We start from the raw sequence: 19,948 nt of genomic DNA, 5'->3' as shown, positions 1-19,948 counted from the left end.
CCAGTGCTGAAGAAGTAATCCAAAGTATTTAGAATACGTTACTGACCTTGAGTAATCTAATGGGATACGTTACAAATTACATTTTACAGCATGTATTCTGTAATCTGTAGTGAAATACATTTAAAAAGTAACCCTCACAGCCCTGTCCATTGATACCCCTCGGCCAATACTGATCAATTCCCAAATGAACTGAAAATATGGATGATGCCATAGCCTATGCTACGAGAACACTTTAGCTTTAGAGACTAAATAGGCCTATATACTATTAAGGAATAAAAAATGATGGCCAAAAATAAAAGCATTGCAAAGGCATACGTTTTCAAGGATAACATTTGAAATGGTCGATTATAACTGCGTATGTAAGCTGTTAATGGAGTATTTAGCCTAACTGGTAACCAAAGATCAGCAGACTCACATCCACGTGCAGCTGTTGAAGCGAAATGGTTTTTCCAGTTAAGACTCTAAACAGCACTATATTAAATTTGTCAGACCAATGACTGTTGCGTTAAGCTGTCAGATGTCTACGAGCTTATATCATTAAATATGTAACTGAACGAATCTTGCTTAATTTGTGTTCTTTTTCTGTCACTGGTCGTTATTTTCCATGAGAGAGACTCGAGGGCTGATGACTGACTTGTTCCCTGAACATCCACAGAACACACGGAATGTCATTTGACATTTTAGTCCATTCCTTTGTCTTTGCGACGCTCTGTGGAAACGTACCTGCGCACGTATTTTCAATGACAAAACAGTTAATTGACTATTAAAACGCTGCCAGTGACAACTGAAATCTAAAATGTTGGGGGGCCTTAGACAACACAGTATATACATCCTTTAAAAAGTTGGTTTCTTTTTTTATTTTATTTTTTTACCCATAGCCAAGAAATGTACAACATTGTAAGTGACAAATGTGCAGACCTATACACGCAGTCGAGCGTATTAACTCGTTGGGCTCCAGTAAAAGCAGAGGTCGCTCATGTTTACTTTCTAAAAGGCGCTGTCGAGGTCTGGGAGGTGCTGAAATCTACTCGTGCTCCATTCCGCGTGATTGGCACACTTGACAGTGATTGACAGGCGTCCGTGGAAACTACACGACCAATCTGCCAAGTCCAATAGAAAATCAGAAGCGGGCAGCACGTCTTTTCCCTCTTCGAAAAATATCTTCATTCTTGTGCCACAATCTCGTGCCCTCCAGCCGAGGCAGCTGCAGTTAGCTGCAGCGACAACTCTTATTTCTCTGCATCGTCTAACGTCGATCAGCTGACTCTGGAATTGCCTTTTTGTCTGGATTCGACAGGGAGATAATAAATTTGGCCTAATAAAGCACGAAGCTGTGCTAGAGGCAGAGAGGACTCCGAAAGGGAAACAGAAGCCTTCATGTTTCAGTTGCCAATCTTGAATTTCAGTCCCCAGCAGGTAGCGGGGGTATGCGAGACTCTGGAAGAGAGCGGAGACATCGAGCGTCTCGGCCGCTTCCTTTGGTCGCTGCCCGTCGCACCCGCTGCCTGCGAGGTGCTTAACCGAAATGAGTCTGTGCTGCGGGCTCGGGCCATCGTAGCCTTCCACACTGGGAATTTCCGTGAGCTTTACCACATTCTTGAGAACCACAAGTTCACCAAAGAGTCCCACTCCAAATTGCAAGCACTTTGGCTGGAGTCACACTACCAGGAGGCAGAGAAGCTCCGAGGCCGCCCGCTAGGGCCAGTGGACAAATACCGGGTGCGAAAGAAGTTCCCTCTGCCTAAAACTATTTGGGATGGAGAACAAAAGACGCACTGCTTTAAAGAAAGGACCCGACATTTACTTCGAGAATGGTATCTTCAGGACCCTTATCCGAACCCAAGTAAAAAGAGAGAGCTTGCACAAGCTACGGGACTCACTCCCACTCAAGTGGGGAACTGGTTTAAAAATCGAAGACAAAGGGACAGAGCGGCGGCCGCAAAAAACAGGTGTGTTTTCCAGATTGCAACCATGGGGCGTATTGTGCAAATGTTTCATATCTCAGCTGCAGAAGTCTACATCAGAAAAACTCAAATTAGGCTACACATTAGAATTCGGCGATAGACTAAACTATGATAGGCTTAGTCGATAATGTAGGACAGTCTATACATAATAATGGAAATGCTAAGTTAAAGCATGCTATTTACAAATATTTTGTCAGTGTTATTCGTCTAGGTCACGTTAACTAGTAAATCGTATTTAAATGAAAAAATACAAACGGTTTATACACATAGGCTATATAAAAATGCATTTAAACTGGCCCCGCCATCAATGTGACGGGGGTTTCTTATAGGCTATAACCTGAGCGAGGTGTTTTTATTATTATTGTTATTATTTATTTATTTATTTATTTATTTATTTATTTATTTATTTATTTATTCTGATTAAAGTCGGTATTTGACAGAATATTGAAAATCTATTATTAATTTTAATTTCGGAATAAATAAATAAACAAATAAGAGAGCAAAAAAGATGTTGTCACGCATTTAATAAAAATAAATTGCTCGCTTTGTGTGTGTGTGTAATATGGTTTGGGCCTAGTCTGCATCACTGGGCAACAAAAATTCCTTTTCGATGTGCGAAATAACAACGAACAAGATGAAACGATGGTTATTGTCATTTTAGACCGAGAACTAATATTTCTTGCTTTGACCGGTTTGATGTGGATTGAGGAAATTCTACCGGTAGGATAATATTTATTTTGTTGAGACCGTTTGGAAATTTAAATTCATAAGCAACAACCGTTTAGAATGACACCAATTTAAAACTGCTCGAAAGGCTATTTTAAAATAAGACTATCCCTGGATAAAGAGTGTTTTGTTATAAAGTATGTTTTATGTTTTCAATAAACCAGGAATAGGTGTGTTAATATAAATGGTCAATCTGCTGTCATTTTAATACACATAGCCAGCACAACACAGACAATAAATGTAGGCTATTTGGCAGTGGCTACAGATGCTCTCCCATTTTGTGTTCTTCCGGGGCATTCCGTTAGTAGGTTAAACCAGGAACTGGGGACTAGTGTCATATGTGCTTAAATTTGTTTAGTATGGTTATTATTTTATTATATATATATATATATATATATATATATATATATATATATATATATATATATATATATATATATATATATATATATATTATTATTATTATTATTATTATTATTATTATTATTATTATTATTATCATTATTATTATTATATATATATATATATTTTTTTTTTTTTTTTTGTGGCAATGATGGGGGGAAAAAAGTGTACACTTGTGGACGACCGATTTCGTTTTTGAAGCCTATTAAACAGTTTTAATAGAAACCCCTTGATTTTCAACTCTTTTTTTTTCTTTTTTTTTTTTCTTTAAGGTTACAACAACAGGTGTTGTCAAATGGCTCGGTTCGGTCCTTAACTGGGGAGGATGGTGCTGTAGACCGATTGGTGAACGCGTCGAGCCCTGAAGCAAGTCTGTCGAGCAAAGCCGCTGCATCGGCTATCTCCATCACTTCAAGTGACAGTGAATGTGACATCTAACATCGCACCACGTACAGCCCCACTGGCTATATGGGAAGACTATGAGAAAATGAACACATTACGAAGGAAATCAAGACAGACAATCAGCAAGATAAACAAGCACATCAGTGCCTGCCTTAACTTATCAGAGGCCGTTTTTTCAAGACTGTCACAGCAGCCCGGAATCCTGGGATTCACGGAATGCTTTATCTTGAAAATGTATTTAAGTTGTCCCCCCCCAGAGCAAAATGGGGGCAAAAACAATGACATTAGAACAAATCCTATCTGTATTGAAACTACTTTTGTAAGCAAAATCGGGTGCCTCAAACAAATAGGTGCCCCCATGCCCACACTTTATTAATTTTGGAAAGGACTTGGTGAAACATTTTACCTCCCAAGATTTCTAATGTGTTTATGCATTAAATTGTTGCTCTTATAGAATCTGATTTTCATTTGCTTGGTCATTTCAAATCTGCCCATTTTTGGTGTAAAACGATCGACTTTTACAGCATGTGCGCCGGTAGTGAAGATGTTTTATGATGTTTAATGAACGACTTACCGCTAATAAAATGTTTGGTGATCAAAGTAACCCTACAGGCTAATTCTCATCAATATCATTCAAATTCGTGTTCTGTTATCGTTGCTGTGGTTAGGCTACTATTAGGCTATTTGTTACTGTAGGCCTAATTACTATTATTTTTTTAAAAATGTGTTTAAATTGATTTTGTCATCTTAAAGGCTATTTTTGGCTGCACCAGATTTAGCCTAGCCTATTTTGTCAGCTTGTTTAAAAGCATTACCATGTGTAATTAAGCAGCAAAACCACTTTAACTTTTGCCTCTGTATTCCCGGTAATAGTGATGCGAGGTTCATGCACAGTCAGTAATCGGTAAATGTAAGCTATAGTGGTGTGTTTAACCTGATATCTTACTGTGTGTCCAGACGCGTTAACCGCCCCGTGTGATTGGCTTTGCTGTTCTGTAATGCTTTCTGACAGGAGAAGGTCAACGAGAGGCCGTAAAGCGCCTTGCTTTCAAATCGAAGCTTGAGAGAGAGAGAAAAAGCCTCTGAAAGCACATAACTCTCACTCATAAAATACATATAGGCCTAATTAGCCTATTATTTGTTTTACTTCTAAACTGTGAATGTTTACAAGAGTGTAACGTTTTAAAATGTAGACATAATTCTGTCTGTAGTAGGCTAAGAATAATTTTTTGGCAGGCTTAGTTGTTTGTTGTTGTTATTATTACTATTAGCAGTATGCTAATTATAGGCTAGCTGTTACACTCATCTGGTTGCAACGTCTGCGGCACTCTACAGTTGCAATGGATACTTGTTTTTATTTTTATTTTTATTTTTTGTTCCTTTTTTCACTCCTTTAATGTCACCTCTGTTAAGGGAGTGAAGAACTAGTTGTAGCCTACGTTTAAAGTCTGTTAGTAATGCTTGGCTAACTAATTGTTATTGGTGGGGGTGGCATAGTGAGAGAGCAGACCATTGAGTTTGTAAAAGGACAAAAAACGGAAAAGTTAGGTGAAAAGAGTGTTTGTGACAGTCAATAAGGTTGTCAAACTCCTCAGCGCTAATCAGCGGTAATGACCCGTTCTCAAACACAACTGCAACAATAGCGAGCTCTTCAAAGCTCAGTTGGGGTTAAGAGGGGAGCTCGTTCCCCAACATACTCCAGCTATTTGTTCAAAGCATTTGCATTATAATATTGAAACAGCACTGTAATAATGAATGCCAGTAGCCCTGCCATTATAGTAGGCTATTTCTGATATTATAAGCAGATAACAACTTCGATAAAAGGTATACATTTATTTTTCGTTTACAAAAAAAAACAAAAAAAAAAAAAAATCTCATGAAAAGTCGTACATGTTAGCTATTCGTATGGTCTCGCAAGATGTTGGCCGCATAAACTCGTCTGACTTCACCCCTTATCTAAACTTAACCAATCAGTAGTGTCTTTAATCAACCAAAGAGAGCACATGTTACACCACTCCTTGTCTCTCTTCACTGGCTGCCGGTTGATGCACGTATCAAATTCAAGGCTCTGATGATGGCATACAGAACAGTCACTGGGTCTGGGTCTACCTAAAATCATTTCTGCAGAGCTACGCGCCCACTAGAAGCCTGTGGTCAGCTAAGGAACGTCGTCTTGTTGTACCAACACAAAGAGGCACCAAAACACTGTCCCGGACTTTCGGCTTCATCATACCACGTTGGTGGAATGACCTTCCCAACTCCATCCGTGAAGCTGACTCACTCCCTGTCTTCAAAAAACGACTAAAAACACATCTTTTTCCATGAGCACTTAACCAGTCATTTAAAAAAATAAATAAAAAAATAAAAAAATAAAATAAAAAAAAATTCTGTTGCACTTTATTCTGTTTTGAATACTATTATGATGCTAGTGATACTTAGTAATACAGCACTTTTCATACCACTGTCTCCTAAGATGATTCGCTTATGTGTTCCTCTTTTGTAAGTCGCTTTGGATAAAAGCGTCTGCCAAATGAACAAATGTAAATATGTGTAAACATGATAGGAAGCTGTTGTGTGGCAGAAGCAAGTAATTGTCGTATATTAGATAGAAACGATGTCCAGCGACATAACTGGCTGTAGTGAAAGTCGGAGGAATTCAAACGAGTGCAGTCGCACGATATCATAGGAATTAATTTAGAAAAGTCGTACGAATCCAAACGATTTCGCCATGAGAGTGTCGCAACATCATATCATATCAAAAATAGCAATAGTCCAACGAAAATTATCCTTGAGAGGCTTTTGAAAGACCCTAAACAATAAACTGTCAACTGCAGCTATACTAAAATGGCTTAATAACACAGTACGAGATTATGCATAAAAACAAACATCCCCAGTGTATCCATGCCATATGAGTAAAATAAGTAAAACTGTATAAGTACTGTATAAGATTTGATCCCCTTGATGCCGCCACAATACTGCAATATTACTGATCTTGCTCCAAAAGCCTGGATCAAATACTTAAATCAGGGAGGCTTCTACAAACACAAGGGCAACCCTAACCGATGAACCAATACATGGCACAGTAGGCACAATTTTGTCAGGTAAATGTACTAAAATTCCTAAAAGATTTCGTCACACTCTCTATATATAACGATTTTCATTTGATCTTCTACTTCGTCCTCTTTGACAGCAATTTTAAATTCAGCCAGGATACAATAAATATTGCTTTCTTTTCTTGAACTGAATGAATTCAGGCTCATTGTGTTTGTTAGGCGTGTTTGCTGCTCTTATATTGCTATTATTTAAATCTCGTTTCTCACATTCTCGGTGTAGCTACACAAGAAGCCTAAAATGTTTACTGGAGAACTGTTATAGGTGAAGTCCATGTGCCCTTGGTATTATTGTGGAAAAACTATGGCACATTCTCTATACAGTAATTGGCCTAAATATATACGTTTCCAGCTGATGTTGTGAATTTAAAACATGCTTTATCCTACGAATGTGGACAAAATAAATTACCTTCCATTTTAAGAAGGGCAAAGTTCTTCAATGCTGTCGAACGAAGACGCGATGTTTACGATTCATGATGTATGGCTTTGTTAGAGCTGAGCGCCCTCTGCTGTTAACAGTATTTGTTTTTTTTGTTTTTTTTTTTTAAAGGCATCTTTCACAACATATCTGTATTCAAATTGTATTAGGCCTCTTATGGCTTTTCAGCCAAATGTAGACAGTAAAACGATTCTCAGACACAAAACAACCTTAAGGTGACATACAAAAACACACAAGCATTTGTCTTTATTGAACTATATAACATTACAACATAAAAAGGTGACAATTTGTTCTAATATCAATGTGACAACTTGCCTGAATCTGATAGTAGGAAAGATAATCGCTCGTAGAAAACACGCTATAATAAGATTATCGTTATTTAGTCTTATTAACAATACGAGCAGTCGAGGGCCTGATAAAAACGTCTACAGCGCCGCAGAGTCAGTGTTCTATATCGAGGAAATCAACCTACGAATGGCTTACTTATAGTTGTCTCTGCATATTAAGCTGGAATAGGAGAAAGTAGTTTTGACAAAGTAAAAGTAACACACTTCAGCTTTAAAAGTAGCGTTTACACATTTTTTCCTTTATTATTTTCTAAAGGCTATCGTTCGTGTGTAATCTTGTACTGTTTCAGCACCATGGCCAGGGCCTGTAAAAACGTCAATGTTTTTTTATTTATTTTTATTTATTTATTTATTTATTATATATTTTTTTATTTATTTTATTTTATTTTATTTTTTTGCAGGAGTTGTTCCTCGCAAAGGAAATTCGAGCAAAGCGTTGTGACTAAGTTTCGAAAAGAGTTATATCTGATTTTGGAGGGTGGTATCGTCGTGATTAGGAATTTGTGCTGCTCACAATAAGGTTTGGGGGTCCAGTCCCAACGTCGCTAAATATTCTATCCAATACCCCAGTTCTTCATTTTACCAAATGGGACTCGCCTACTATGAAGAATGTTTAATTTTTGTCTTAATGCTTTGATTTTTGTGTGCAATGTCTAAAGTTTGAGGTAAAATAAAAGCCCCCCGTTGCAGGGACTAAATGCCCCCTATAAAACACATTGCTTTTATTAAGTGAGGCGAATAGGTTTGTTATTAAAAATGTTCAAAGTGGACTCACATTGACTGATCCAATCACAATGGAGATTCATTTGTTTAAAGAATGCCAAATGTGATTGACATTAACAGAAAATGGTTAACCCATTTCTGCGGTGGTTATTTTGAATAAATATTGTTTTAATTTGTTAATCAAAAAAGCATCTTGCTGTCTCAAAAGTATTTGCCTAAACTGAAAAATGTTGCACTATAACTATTGTCCCCATATTTACACGATTTACACCCTGTGGGCCTTTTACCCCAAGTGTCTCAAACTTCCTCTTTTTAAATTTTTTTTTTTTTTTTTTTAAATTTTATTTACATTTTTTATTTTAATCAAAGCAACCTTCAGTTATTATTTCTTTTAACACAAATTATGTTGCTCTATACATTTTCTATAATTTTTTATTTTTTATTTTTATTTTATTTATTTTTTTACACTTGACCGTTAAAGAAAGAAAGAAAAAAAATCCTTAGGGTGTGCCTTCAGTCCCGTTGTACCCTACATCTATAAATTTAAGTTACAGCTACAAGGTATATACTCTTTATTAAACAAAAATACAAATATTCTAATTTCTATCTAGAATTTTCTGACACAGTAGCATATTTCTTAATCATATTACCCCAGATGATTTTGTCTTTTTATTCACATTAATATGTATCAGGAGACGTATTTTATTTTTCCTACACTCATTTTAATTTTCTTGAAATTATTTAAATGTTTTACAACAACACAACAGAGATGAACAATCTGATGAATAGCCTGCATCACTTCTCACACGATTGCAGCTGCAAGAGGTTACTGGAGTTGTACACTCTGTCCTCTAGAGGGCAGCAAACATAACTAAATACAACACGGTTTCTTCTCAAACGTTCCTTAGTCTGGGTCTTTCCTAAAGTTACACTTATTTCATTTTCACACATTTAACTGATTGCTCTGTCACAATAATTAAGAAACTAAATGATTTTACATTGATTAAAAATGTCTTAATTCATGTCTCTTTGATTATATATAGAATGTTCCAACTCTGAAAAGATACCAATCTTGTAATGATCAGTAATGACCAAAAGATGGAGGTCTACCAATGATTTGAAAAACGAATACACGAATGACATTAGATAATTCAGTGTCTGTTTGACATGTAATGGTGTCAGTCAAACAAATGAGCAACTGTTTTTTTCTTTCTTTCTCTCTCTCTCTCTCTCTCTCTCTCTCTCTCTCTCTCTCTCTCTCTCTCACTATACTGACTTATGTAGACAACACATTCACACACATTCACACTGCAAACTTACATGCAAGTGGTCAAATGTTATGACACCCATGTAAACAATAAAGCATGTACATACACAGGGACCCTTTGAACTTAATGAAAAGCTGTAAGATGACTCTGGTCCTTTTTAGACTGATGACCCAGGACAAACTCTTGCCTCTTTGCATAGAGACTTACCTTGGGCCTGCAGTCCAGATGGTGAATAGCTTTAGCGTTTCTTTGTTAGTATGGCAACACAGTTGACCCCACAACAGTTGCTCTGTTAGAGGTTTTAATGGAAGTTCAGGATTTTTGTTTCCAAGAAAAATTAATAAATTCCTCTTGAGATTAATGCTACCAATAAATAAGTGCACTTTTTAAATGTTACAGTAGAGGTTTTATAAATAACTCTGGTCTCTGGTTTCTGCAGCTGTCACCATGGTTAATTCCTGCTCGTTGTAGATCTCTGAGGACACTCTGTAAACCATAACAAGTCCTGGTGTACCCAGAAAGCCTTCAGATTCATCCTAGACCAGAAAACATTCTTTTAAAACAGAAAGTTCAATGACAGAAGCCTGAGGTCCCACTTAGCTGTGCATTGTTCTGGGTTTATCAAAGATCAAAATATTTTTTTTAATAGATCTCTTCTATACCATATTGTTTTCAAACTTTCAATAAATTCAAAAATGAATTGAGTTGAATAAAATAACTGCAATTAGGGTTAGTGATAAATTTAGCATTGTGGTAAGGCCTAAGAATACAGGTTTCGATATCAAATTTTCTCTGCTTTAGTTTAAATAATAGACTTTCTTTTCAGTCCCTGTAAAGAATGAAATAATACTCTGTTACATTTAATGTCTTCCTGCATCCATAATTTGAAGCTTAGCATGCAATGTGAATCAGACCCTAGTAAGGGTGTGTTAAATTCTTATGCACCCCAGTTATTCTGGCTGAGGACCGCCGGATGCAGACTGAGCCGTTGAATCTCTATACACTTCTCTGTTATCCCTGTCCCACACACAACCCTGGCGGGCCTTTAGTTGAGACCAGGTGTTAATGAGGCTAAAGCAGCTAAAGCAGCCACTTCCGTGGGGATCTGAATGAAAAACACTCACTAGGGCATTAGGGCTTTGTCGCATCCTTCTGACATCATACTGAAATAGCCACCATAAATTCAATCAAATAAGAGGTTGAAGTAGATAATGGGAAACATTGGGAGGAACTAAAGACTGAGGAAACCTGTCAGCTACTCAGCCTGCTGGCAATAATTTAAACAAATCAGACAAAATGTATGCAAAATAATGTAACTACCTACATGCATACTATCGCACTATTACGTTTGCATAGTCAGCGAAACGTACAATATTTATGTACTGAAAGCATCTGAAATGTAAAGGTACAACTTTAGAGACATACAAATAATTATGAATCCTTCAAAAAGAATCACAAGTTTTGTTACCACTGCTACATGCTCAACGACAATCAAGGAAATGCATGAGACACTCGTAAATATTACACAGACACTCTCTTACTTACATTTCATACTTGTTGAGGTTTGATGACAGCCAAATCAAATTCAGCTGTAGAAAGAGTGGAAGTTATTATAATTTTATTAGTACAATCTGGATGTCATTAATCCATAAATATGCCATTACAAAGGTCTTTCTCTGACAAAGTTTCTCTTTCATACACTGATAAATAAAAATCCCACTAGGCGGACTGAGTTGAACTTGTTTACCTGCAGCAGCATCCTCGTAAAGGTTCTGGTCATTTCCGTTCTGACCAGGTGTCAAGCAAACTGATCACACACTGAATTTGGAAATAATAGTTTGACATTTCTTGAGCTAAACTCAGTCTATGTTTTCCAAATTTCAAAGCACTGCCCCCAGAGGCCGAAGCGGGAAGTGTTTTTGAACGTAAGGGCACATGTGAGCTCCAGTTTCCGGGTGCAACAGAGCTCCAAAAGCGAGTAGTAAGTGAGTTGTTGTTGTTGTTTTATTTGTTGTTGTCGTTGTTGTTGTTGTTGTTGTTCCTCCCCTTTTCTCCCCAATTTGGCATGCCCAATTCCTCGTGGTGGTGTAGTGACTTGCCTCAATCCGGGTGGCGGAGGACGAATCTCAGCTGCCTCCGCGTCTGAGACCGTCAATCCACGCATCTTATCACGTGGCTTGTTGAGCGCGTTACCGCAGAGACCTAGCGCATTTGGAGGCTCACGCTATTCTCCGCGGCATCCATGCACAACTCACCACATGCCCCAACGAGAGTGAGAACCATATTATAGCGACCACGAGGAGGTTAACCCAACGTGATTCTACCCACCCTAGCAACCGGGCCAACTGGTTGCTTAGGAAGTCTGACTGGAGTCACTCAGCACGTAAGTGAGTTGATTTAGCTGTAAAGAATGTAATACAGGGAAGAGGAATGCATATTTTATTAACTGTAACTCAAACCTCTACCCTAAACCTAACCATCAGTGGAGTAAAAATGTAATCTTAAGGCACGGTCACATTTACCTTTGCACGGCGAAATTCTGTGGGCGGAGAAGGCATGAATGGACATTGAGTGCGCGTGAAACCAATAAAGAAAAGAATTGCTAAGCAGCCTCTTTTAAATGCTGCACTTTAAACCTTGGAAGAGTGAAGTTAAAAAAAAACTTACCTCTAAAATTAAATCTTTGTCCATTGTGAATATTCAGTGTAGCTGTGTAGGAAGCAATGCCCACATAGAGGTCACTGCCAAAACAATCAGTTTCCTGTATGTCAACGCAGCATATTTGTCACCAAAGTTCACCGAACTTGAACTCTATGCAAATTCAGCGAAAATAAATTCTTCGCCACCTTTAGTCCATTGCACGGAATTCACGTCCGGATTCCCATTGAAATGACAGTATTTCGCATGTGGAATTTTGCTGTGCAAACGTATGAGTGACTGCATCTTTTGAAAGGAAAGTAGAACCTCCGAATGACACTGGTCACTGAATGCGAACGTAATTACTTTGTTGATTTATCTTGGGATGAGAACCCAGAACTAACACACGGCTGATGTAACACGCTTCCAGCTGTGCCACAGGAGAAGGTACATTTTTTTTGAACCAATGCAAAACTGTCTGATGGGAAATGCCGCTTGTCAGTAACTTGGCATAATGGGGCCTATGTCAGAGTGCTGGAACATTCAGAGGCAACATTCCAACTTACTGTGTGATCATGTTGGTTCAAATACGAAGGACATCTTGCAGTATTGTACGTAAAATCACTTACATTTTAGTTGCTGTGAATATGTTGATATTGTACGCTTTGCTGTCTATCCAAATGTTCTACTATGTATGTGTAAATGTTACGCACAAATATATACGAATACTAATGATAAGGATTTGCAAGGAGTGATGTAGATGATGTTTGGCAGACACTGGCTATGGCTGATGTTGGATGAGACTCCAGGCTCAAATGGGGCACATGTGTGGGGTTAATGGCAGGCCAGGGGTGGATCTGAGCATGACATGAGTTAGTAAACCTAGGGATGGGTGTCCAAAGATGTGGAGAAATGGAATGGAAGAAAATGTTAGTATTTAACTATATGACTGGTTAAATAGATGAGCTTTCAGTTCTGACTTGAACTCTATTGCAAAGCTTAGGAGCCTTTTAATGCTCTTCCTCCTCTAGAGGAACTGTGCTTTGCACTTTCAAAAGACAAGAGTTTTGGGGCCTGACATGCCACGGGGGCTAATGATGTGACATGGGATCTGTTGACTATTGAGAGGTTAAAACATTAATTCTCTCATCATTTACTCACTCTCATGACATCCCAGATGTGTGTGACTTTCTTTCTTCTTTCAAAAAACACATAAAGGCAGAATAAAAGTAATCTATATGACTCCAGTGGTTAAATCCATATGTTCAGAAGCAATATGATAGGTGTGGGTGAGAAACAGATTAATATTTAAGTCCTATTAATGTATAAATCTCCACCTTTGACCAGCTCCGACCAGTAGGTGGCGATATGCACGAAGAATGTGAATTGCTAAAAACAAAACAAGATTCTATATTCTAAATTCTGGTCACTATTCACTTGCATTGTGAGGACCAACAGAGATGAAATATTCTTAAAAAAATCTTAATTTGTGTTCAGCAGAAAAAAGAAAGTAATACACATCTGGATGGCATGAGGGTGAATAAATAATGAGGGAATTTTCATTTTTGGGTGAACTATCCCTTTAACACTGGTATTACACTTGCAATACATTGATTGTTTTCATGTTCCATCTGTTTCTTAATTAAGTATATGTTAAATACCATGTTCATATTTATGTGTAGTATGCAAGTATAGCATGTTCAGTCAATGCTTTTATCCAAAGTGCATGACATTATACCTATTAAAGGGACAGTCCCCATAGAGCAACCTGAGGTTATACCTAGTTCAAGGCAAGGGCACAATGGTGAAAGCTCAAGGACCACTTCTTAGAGTTTTTGAATTGTTGAGACATTTTATGTTACCATGAAACAGAAATTGCCCATATTATTGTCATACAAGCTTTTTCACATTCACCAAAAATAACTCCTCCATTTTCGATGTGTGTGTGAAACTCATCAAAATTTAATAACATGTATATCACCCATTTAAAAATGTCAGTTATTAATAGAATTATCATTACAGTTCATTTTCCTTGAAACAATAAGCAGTTTTAAAACAAATAAACATCTAGAGCACACAGATGCAGTTGTGTACACTTTATGGGTAAAGTCACATTTGTATTCTAGAGTTAAATTATCAGCAGCTTATTTATGGAGACAGTGGGGCATCCAGCAAGAAGTTTATAGCAATAATACTGAATAGTGGGGATAAAATATAACTTTGATATTTCTGAGGTGGAAAAGGCTGTTTTAGACACACAGAAAAAAGAACCATAAAGACACATGCTGTTGAGCTAATTAACCAGAAATGCAAAACAATCCCAGCATAGTGACTGATCCTTTAAAATTGCAGTTCATCATTTATACCAGCATGCAGAAAGAAAATAGTGGACTAGGGATGCGTATTTCCTACACAGAGTTGTCCAAACTTGTCTCAGCAAAAGAAACACAGAGGACTCGAAGGTGTTTCCACTTTTTGTCTCACCTTATGAGTTTTTGCTTTGTCAGTCGTTAAACTCTTAAGTTCCCTTACGACTCAGTACACTTGACATTGCGTTTGTTAATGCATATGGGGAGTGCCTTCCACACAACCTAGTTGAAACCTCTCTACAATATTCTAATATTGGCTATGGTGTTTGATCCCCGCCCGCTTTGGCGCGAAGCTGTCTGCTATAAAAGCAGGTGTACAAACACCATTTCATCAGAATTTCTTCCTTCAAGACAGCAGTCATCTCTTGTCTAGAAGCCCTCTACCTTCAGTGTCGATATTCACGAGTCAGCGGGCGGAATCTTCATGGGAAGACTTTCCGTTCCCCTGCAGTGCTCCAGTGAACATCACATCACCTCACTGCTTGACACTTAGCTGGTGAACAGGCCTCAGCATCCTGATTCCCCACAGTGCTTCGGCAGGGTTGTGTATCCTTACAAAGCAATTTTATATTGTGTATTGTATTTTGTGTAATATAAATATAAATATATATTTATTTATATATTTATATATCTAAAAGAGTCACTTACGTGTTCGCATCTTATTAAAGATGTAATTTCATAAGTGTACCTTGTGCGAGAGACACATCCCACCATTGGATCATGCGAGCTACGTTTACTGTCTGGGCCGCGCCCATGCAGAGTCAGCTCTCATGGAGACTGACTGTCCTCACTGTGAGGGCATAAGTCTCAAGACACTTCGCTCGCGAATCACCCTCGTTCTGAGGGATGATTCAGCCTCACGCACCCTCTCAACCGCCTATTCTGTGATACCCGAGGATTCACACAAGGAGGCACGGCAGGGCAGCGAGTTCGAACAGGATGTCTTTGAGGTAGTCCTCGTGGCAGCACATGACCCACGAGCCCCTAAACCTCTACGAAGTGCATGTTTTTCAATATGCTATGTGCGAGTTGAGCTCTGGCTTTCTGAAAGAGAGGACGGCCTTGTCTCATTCAGTGGTTCTGATGCTGGGGATAATAATGACGATGTCATGTCTCTCACTGCATCAGGCAATGGTCAGTGGATGATGCTGCTGCCCCTCCCCCCAGCGAGAGCGAAGAACATGCATGCACCACTGACAGGGAGATGCTCTGCGTCCTTACAAGGGTGGTCAAAGATCTTCACCTTGAGTGGTCTCCCCCAGAGGAACCTGAACATTCTCGCCTCGATGAATGGTTCCTGCAGTCCAGACGCCATCAAACAGCAGCATCCCGCAAATCTGCCCCATTCTTCCACGAAGTTCATAAAGAACTTTCTAAGTCCTGGCACGTGCCCTTCTCTGTGCGCTCGTGCAGTGATGCCATCCTCTCTAATGTGGATCACGGGGAACTACCCCCTGTGGAGGAGGCAGTAGCGGCACACCTCTGCCCAGAGAGTAACAGGCCGTGGAAATGATGCCCCATACATCCTTCCAAACTGTGTCGACCAATGTCTACACTGGTGGGAAAAGCTTACTCAGCGGCAGGAAAGCTGGATCAGCACACCACACAATGGCAGTGCTCCAGGTATTTCAAGCCAAGCTTCTCAAACAAATGGACGAGCATGGCTTTAATCCAGAGACATTCAAAGAGCTCCGCACCGCTACAGATGCTCACAGCATAGGCCATCAGCAAGTCCATGGGCAACCTGGCAGTTCTGGATTGACATATATGGCTGACCCTTACAGAAATGAGTGATAAGGAAAAAGCCACTCTGTTGGATGCTCCAGTGTCTCCAGAAGGCCTCTTTGGCGGGTCTGTGAATAAGTTTGCTGAGCGTTACGTAACGACTCAGCAGCAGTCACAGGCTATGAGACACTTTATTCCCAAACGGAGTACATCACAGCCGGTTCACCCTCGCTCTGTTTTGAGCCAGCACCCAAATAAAAGCCCCATAGCTGCTGCTTCACCAGCACCTGCGTATCAGCATATGCAGCAAAAGCGCTCCTGTTGAGCAAAACCCTTAGAAGTGGAAAGCAGAGCCTGCAGTTCCCTCCGGGTCTGCTCCAAAAAAGGCTCGATTGGAGACACAAAACACTGTTCTTCATCTCCCCACTTCTGTTTGTCAGGAAAGGAACATTTTTGTTAACAGTATTGTTCAAAGTGTTGTTTCTGTGTCTTGAACTCAAGTAAATGCAATAAAAAAAATACAATAAGTTGCAAATGCAAGAGATGCTCACATATTTTCAATAGAGCCCTTTTCCTCTACAAAGCCCACACATTATGCGCAACTGCTTCCCTATAGTGAGCGATGCATTATAACATACGGTAAACAAACCAAATTGCCCTCTGTCCCGTTATGCAGACGCGTGGCGAGCCCCAACGGGTATTTCAGAATGGGTGCAAAAAATGATCAAACATGGTTATATGATCCAATTTGCACGCCGGCCACCCCACTTCAACGGCGTTCTGTCTTCCACGGTTTCGTCCGAAGACGCGCCAGTGTTATGAGCCATAATACACAATCTCCTCGTCAAAAGTGCCAAGCCCCAAAAGGGTTTTACAGCCGTTATTTTCTTATCCCAAAGAAAGATGGCGGGCTTCGGCCGATCTGAGACATTTAATTCGCACACTTACAAAGCGCCCATTCAAAATTATTACTCAGAAACGGATCTTATCACATGTATGCCCACATGATTGGTTTGCGTCGATAGATCTGAAGGATGCGCACTACCTGCATTTTGAACTACCTCGACGATTGGCTATTACTGGCGCAATCAGAGGCTCTGTTATGCCAGCACAGAGACTTCCTGCTTTAGCATCTAAACAGCTTAGTCCTCAATGTGAACTGGGCGAAGAGCACACTCTCCCACAGCCAACAAATCTCCATTTTGGGTGTCTGCCTAAACTCAATGAGCGGGCACACGCACCTCACGAGGGAGCGCGTTTAGGCCATTCGACAGTGTCTGTCTCAGTTCAAACTGGGGAGAACACTTCCACTGTATCTGTTTAAAAAAAAAGCATTGGGATTTATGGAGGCGGCATTCCATTAGGTCTCTTACACATGAGACCTCTTCAGTGTTGGCTGAAGCGGCATGTACAACGACATGCTTGGCGCCAAGGGCGCATGCACATCACTATATTCCGCCGCTGTATAGCTGCTTTAGCATCATGGACAGCTCCTGCATTTTACCAGCCAGGTGTCGCACTGGGGCAAGTTGTCAGGCAGAAAGTGGTAACTATGGATGCTTCTAACACAGGTCGGGGGGCGGTGTGTGATGGACGCCCGACATTCGACCCCTGGACAGGGGCGAAGAAAGCATGGCACATCAACCGCCTAGAGCTATCGGCTGTATTTCTAGCCTTAAAGGATTTTCAGTCAGAAATAGCGAACTGTCATATCCTGGTTCGCTCAGACAACATGACAGTTGTGACAGATATAAACCACCAAGGCGGAATTCATTCACCGGCACTGTTGAGACTAACACATTGCCTCCTATGGAGCAAGCATCATCTCATCTTCCTGAGAGTGACATATGCCCCAGGCCACCTGAATTTCAGTGCGGACCTACTATCACGCCAAGGGGTGATACCGGGCGAATGGAGACATCATCCTCAAGCTGTATTGAAGATTTGGGAAATATTCTGCAAAGCAGAAATCGATCTATTTGCCTCAGTGGGGAATACCCACTGTCCCCTCTGGTACTTGGAGATGCTTCAAAATTGCACAGAGTATGGCTGCTGCACTGCAACCTCCGACCCAGTATTGCAGTTTTTTGTTTGTTTTGTCTACAATTATTTTGTTTTTCATCTTGGATGTCATCTGCCTTATTGTCTACAATAGACAAACACTTCTGGACATTGGTTCTTCAATAGCACACTGAAAACTGGACTTTAAATTCCTCAATGCCGACCCGCTGTTTTCATACACGACAGCAGAGCCCTTTGTCTGGGCTGCCCGACTGCGGAAACGTAGCTGGAAAAGGGGAATGAGAGCCGGCGTTCTCGTCAGACTAAGATGTTGCACAAATCAACCCCACTATCCAGCATTCTACTGGCAAATGTTCAGTCTCTGGACAACAGGCTCTGCGAGCTGAGAGCACGGATCTCTTTCCAAGGAGAGACGAGGGACTGCTGCATTATCTGCCTTACAGAAACTTGGATGTCTGCAGAGATTCCAGACTCCAGACTGCGGAGATCAAACCCGTGGGGTTCTCAGTGCACCGAGTGGACAGAGTGAAAGACCAGAGGAGGTGGTGTTTGTTTTATGATCAATAAATCCTGGTGTGATCAGAGGTAGTACATTCTATCAAGTCTTTCTGCTCTCCTAATCTGGAATTTCTCATGCTTTTGTGTTGACCATTCTGGTTATCGAGGGAATTCACAGAGGTCATTATCACAGCTGTGTACATCCCCCCATCAGCCGACACAGACTGGGCACTCAAGGTACTGTATGGGATTATAAGTGAGCAGGAAACCACGCACACTGAGGCCGTGTTCACTGTGACCGGGGACTTTGACAAAGCCAACTTCAAGTCAATCGCACCGAAACACTTCCAACACATCAGTTGCAACACATGAGGGGACCAGGTTTTGGACCATTGCTATTCTCCCTTCCAGGATGGCTACAAATCCCTCCTCCACCCACCTTTTGGCAAATCGGAACACTCTTGCATTCTCCTTCTGCACGCTTACAGGCAGGAATTGAAACAGGAAGCACCCGCCCTCAGAATGATCCAGTGCTGGTCGGACCAATCAGATTCTATGCTACAGGACTGTTTTGATCACGTGGACTGGGAGATGTTCTGGTCTGCCTCTAATGACGACATTGAGGTCTACGCTAATACTGTAACGTTTCATCAGGAAGATCATATATGATGTAGTGCCGACCAAAACAATAGGGATAAAATATATAATAGAGATGTTCGTGCAGCACTTAATGTGCGGACCTCCGGTTTTAATTCCGGGAACGTGGAAGAGCATAAACAAGCCAGTTATGCCCTCCGCAAAACTATCAGAGCTGCCAAATGCCAGTACAGGGACAAGATTGAAGGACAGTTCAACACCACCAACTCTAGAAGCATGTGGCAGGGAATTAGTATCATCACAAACTTCAAAGGAAATAAAAACTCCGCCGTGAATACCGCTACCTCTCTCCCGGATGAGCTTAATAATTTTTATGCTTGTTTCGGGAAATAACACTGCCCTCGTGGCAAGAGCTCTCACGACCGAAGCTACAGAGGTTGGTTCACTCTCCGTCTCTGAAGTGGACGTAACCCTATCCTTTTGACGGGTGAATATCCATAAAGCCACAGGTCCAGACAGCATTCCATGCACGAACCAACTGGCTGGTATTTTTACAGACATTTTCAACATTTCCCTCTCCTTGTCTGTGGTCCCCACATGCTTTAAAATATCCACCATTGTGCCGGTACCAAAGCAATTCAAAATCACTTGCTTAAATGACTGGCGTCCTGTTGCTCTGAACCCCATCATCAGCAAATGCTTTGAGAGGCAAATCAGAG

The 19,948-nt window shown here is 40.3% G+C and overlaps 1 protein-coding gene across 1 annotated transcript; it reads left to right on the top strand.

Moving 5' to 3' along the window:
* The first annotated feature begins 708 nt into the window (after positions 1 to 708).
* On the top strand, positions 709 to 4,078 carry LOC127409814 (homeobox protein SIX6). Its single transcript, XM_051644652.1, has 2 exons — positions 709 to 1,949; positions 3,365 to 4,078. The coding sequence occupies exons 1-2, from the start codon at positions 1,378 to 1,380 to the stop codon at positions 3,528 to 3,530; spliced, it is 738 nt and encodes a 245-aa protein (XP_051500612.1). The 5' UTR covers positions 709 to 1,377; the 3' UTR covers positions 3,531 to 4,078.
* Positions 4,079 to 19,948: the final 15,870 nt, after the last annotated feature.

This window comes from Myxocyprinus asiaticus, chromosome 19, assembly GCF_019703515.2.
Source record: "Myxocyprinus asiaticus isolate MX2 ecotype Aquarium Trade chromosome 19, UBuf_Myxa_2, whole genome shotgun sequence".
Lineage (NCBI taxonomy): Eukaryota > Metazoa > Chordata > Actinopteri > Cypriniformes > Catostomidae > Myxocyprinus > Myxocyprinus asiaticus.
The sequence above is the reverse complement of the archived record's forward strand: the minus strand, read 5'-3'. Positions and strand labels throughout refer to the sequence as shown.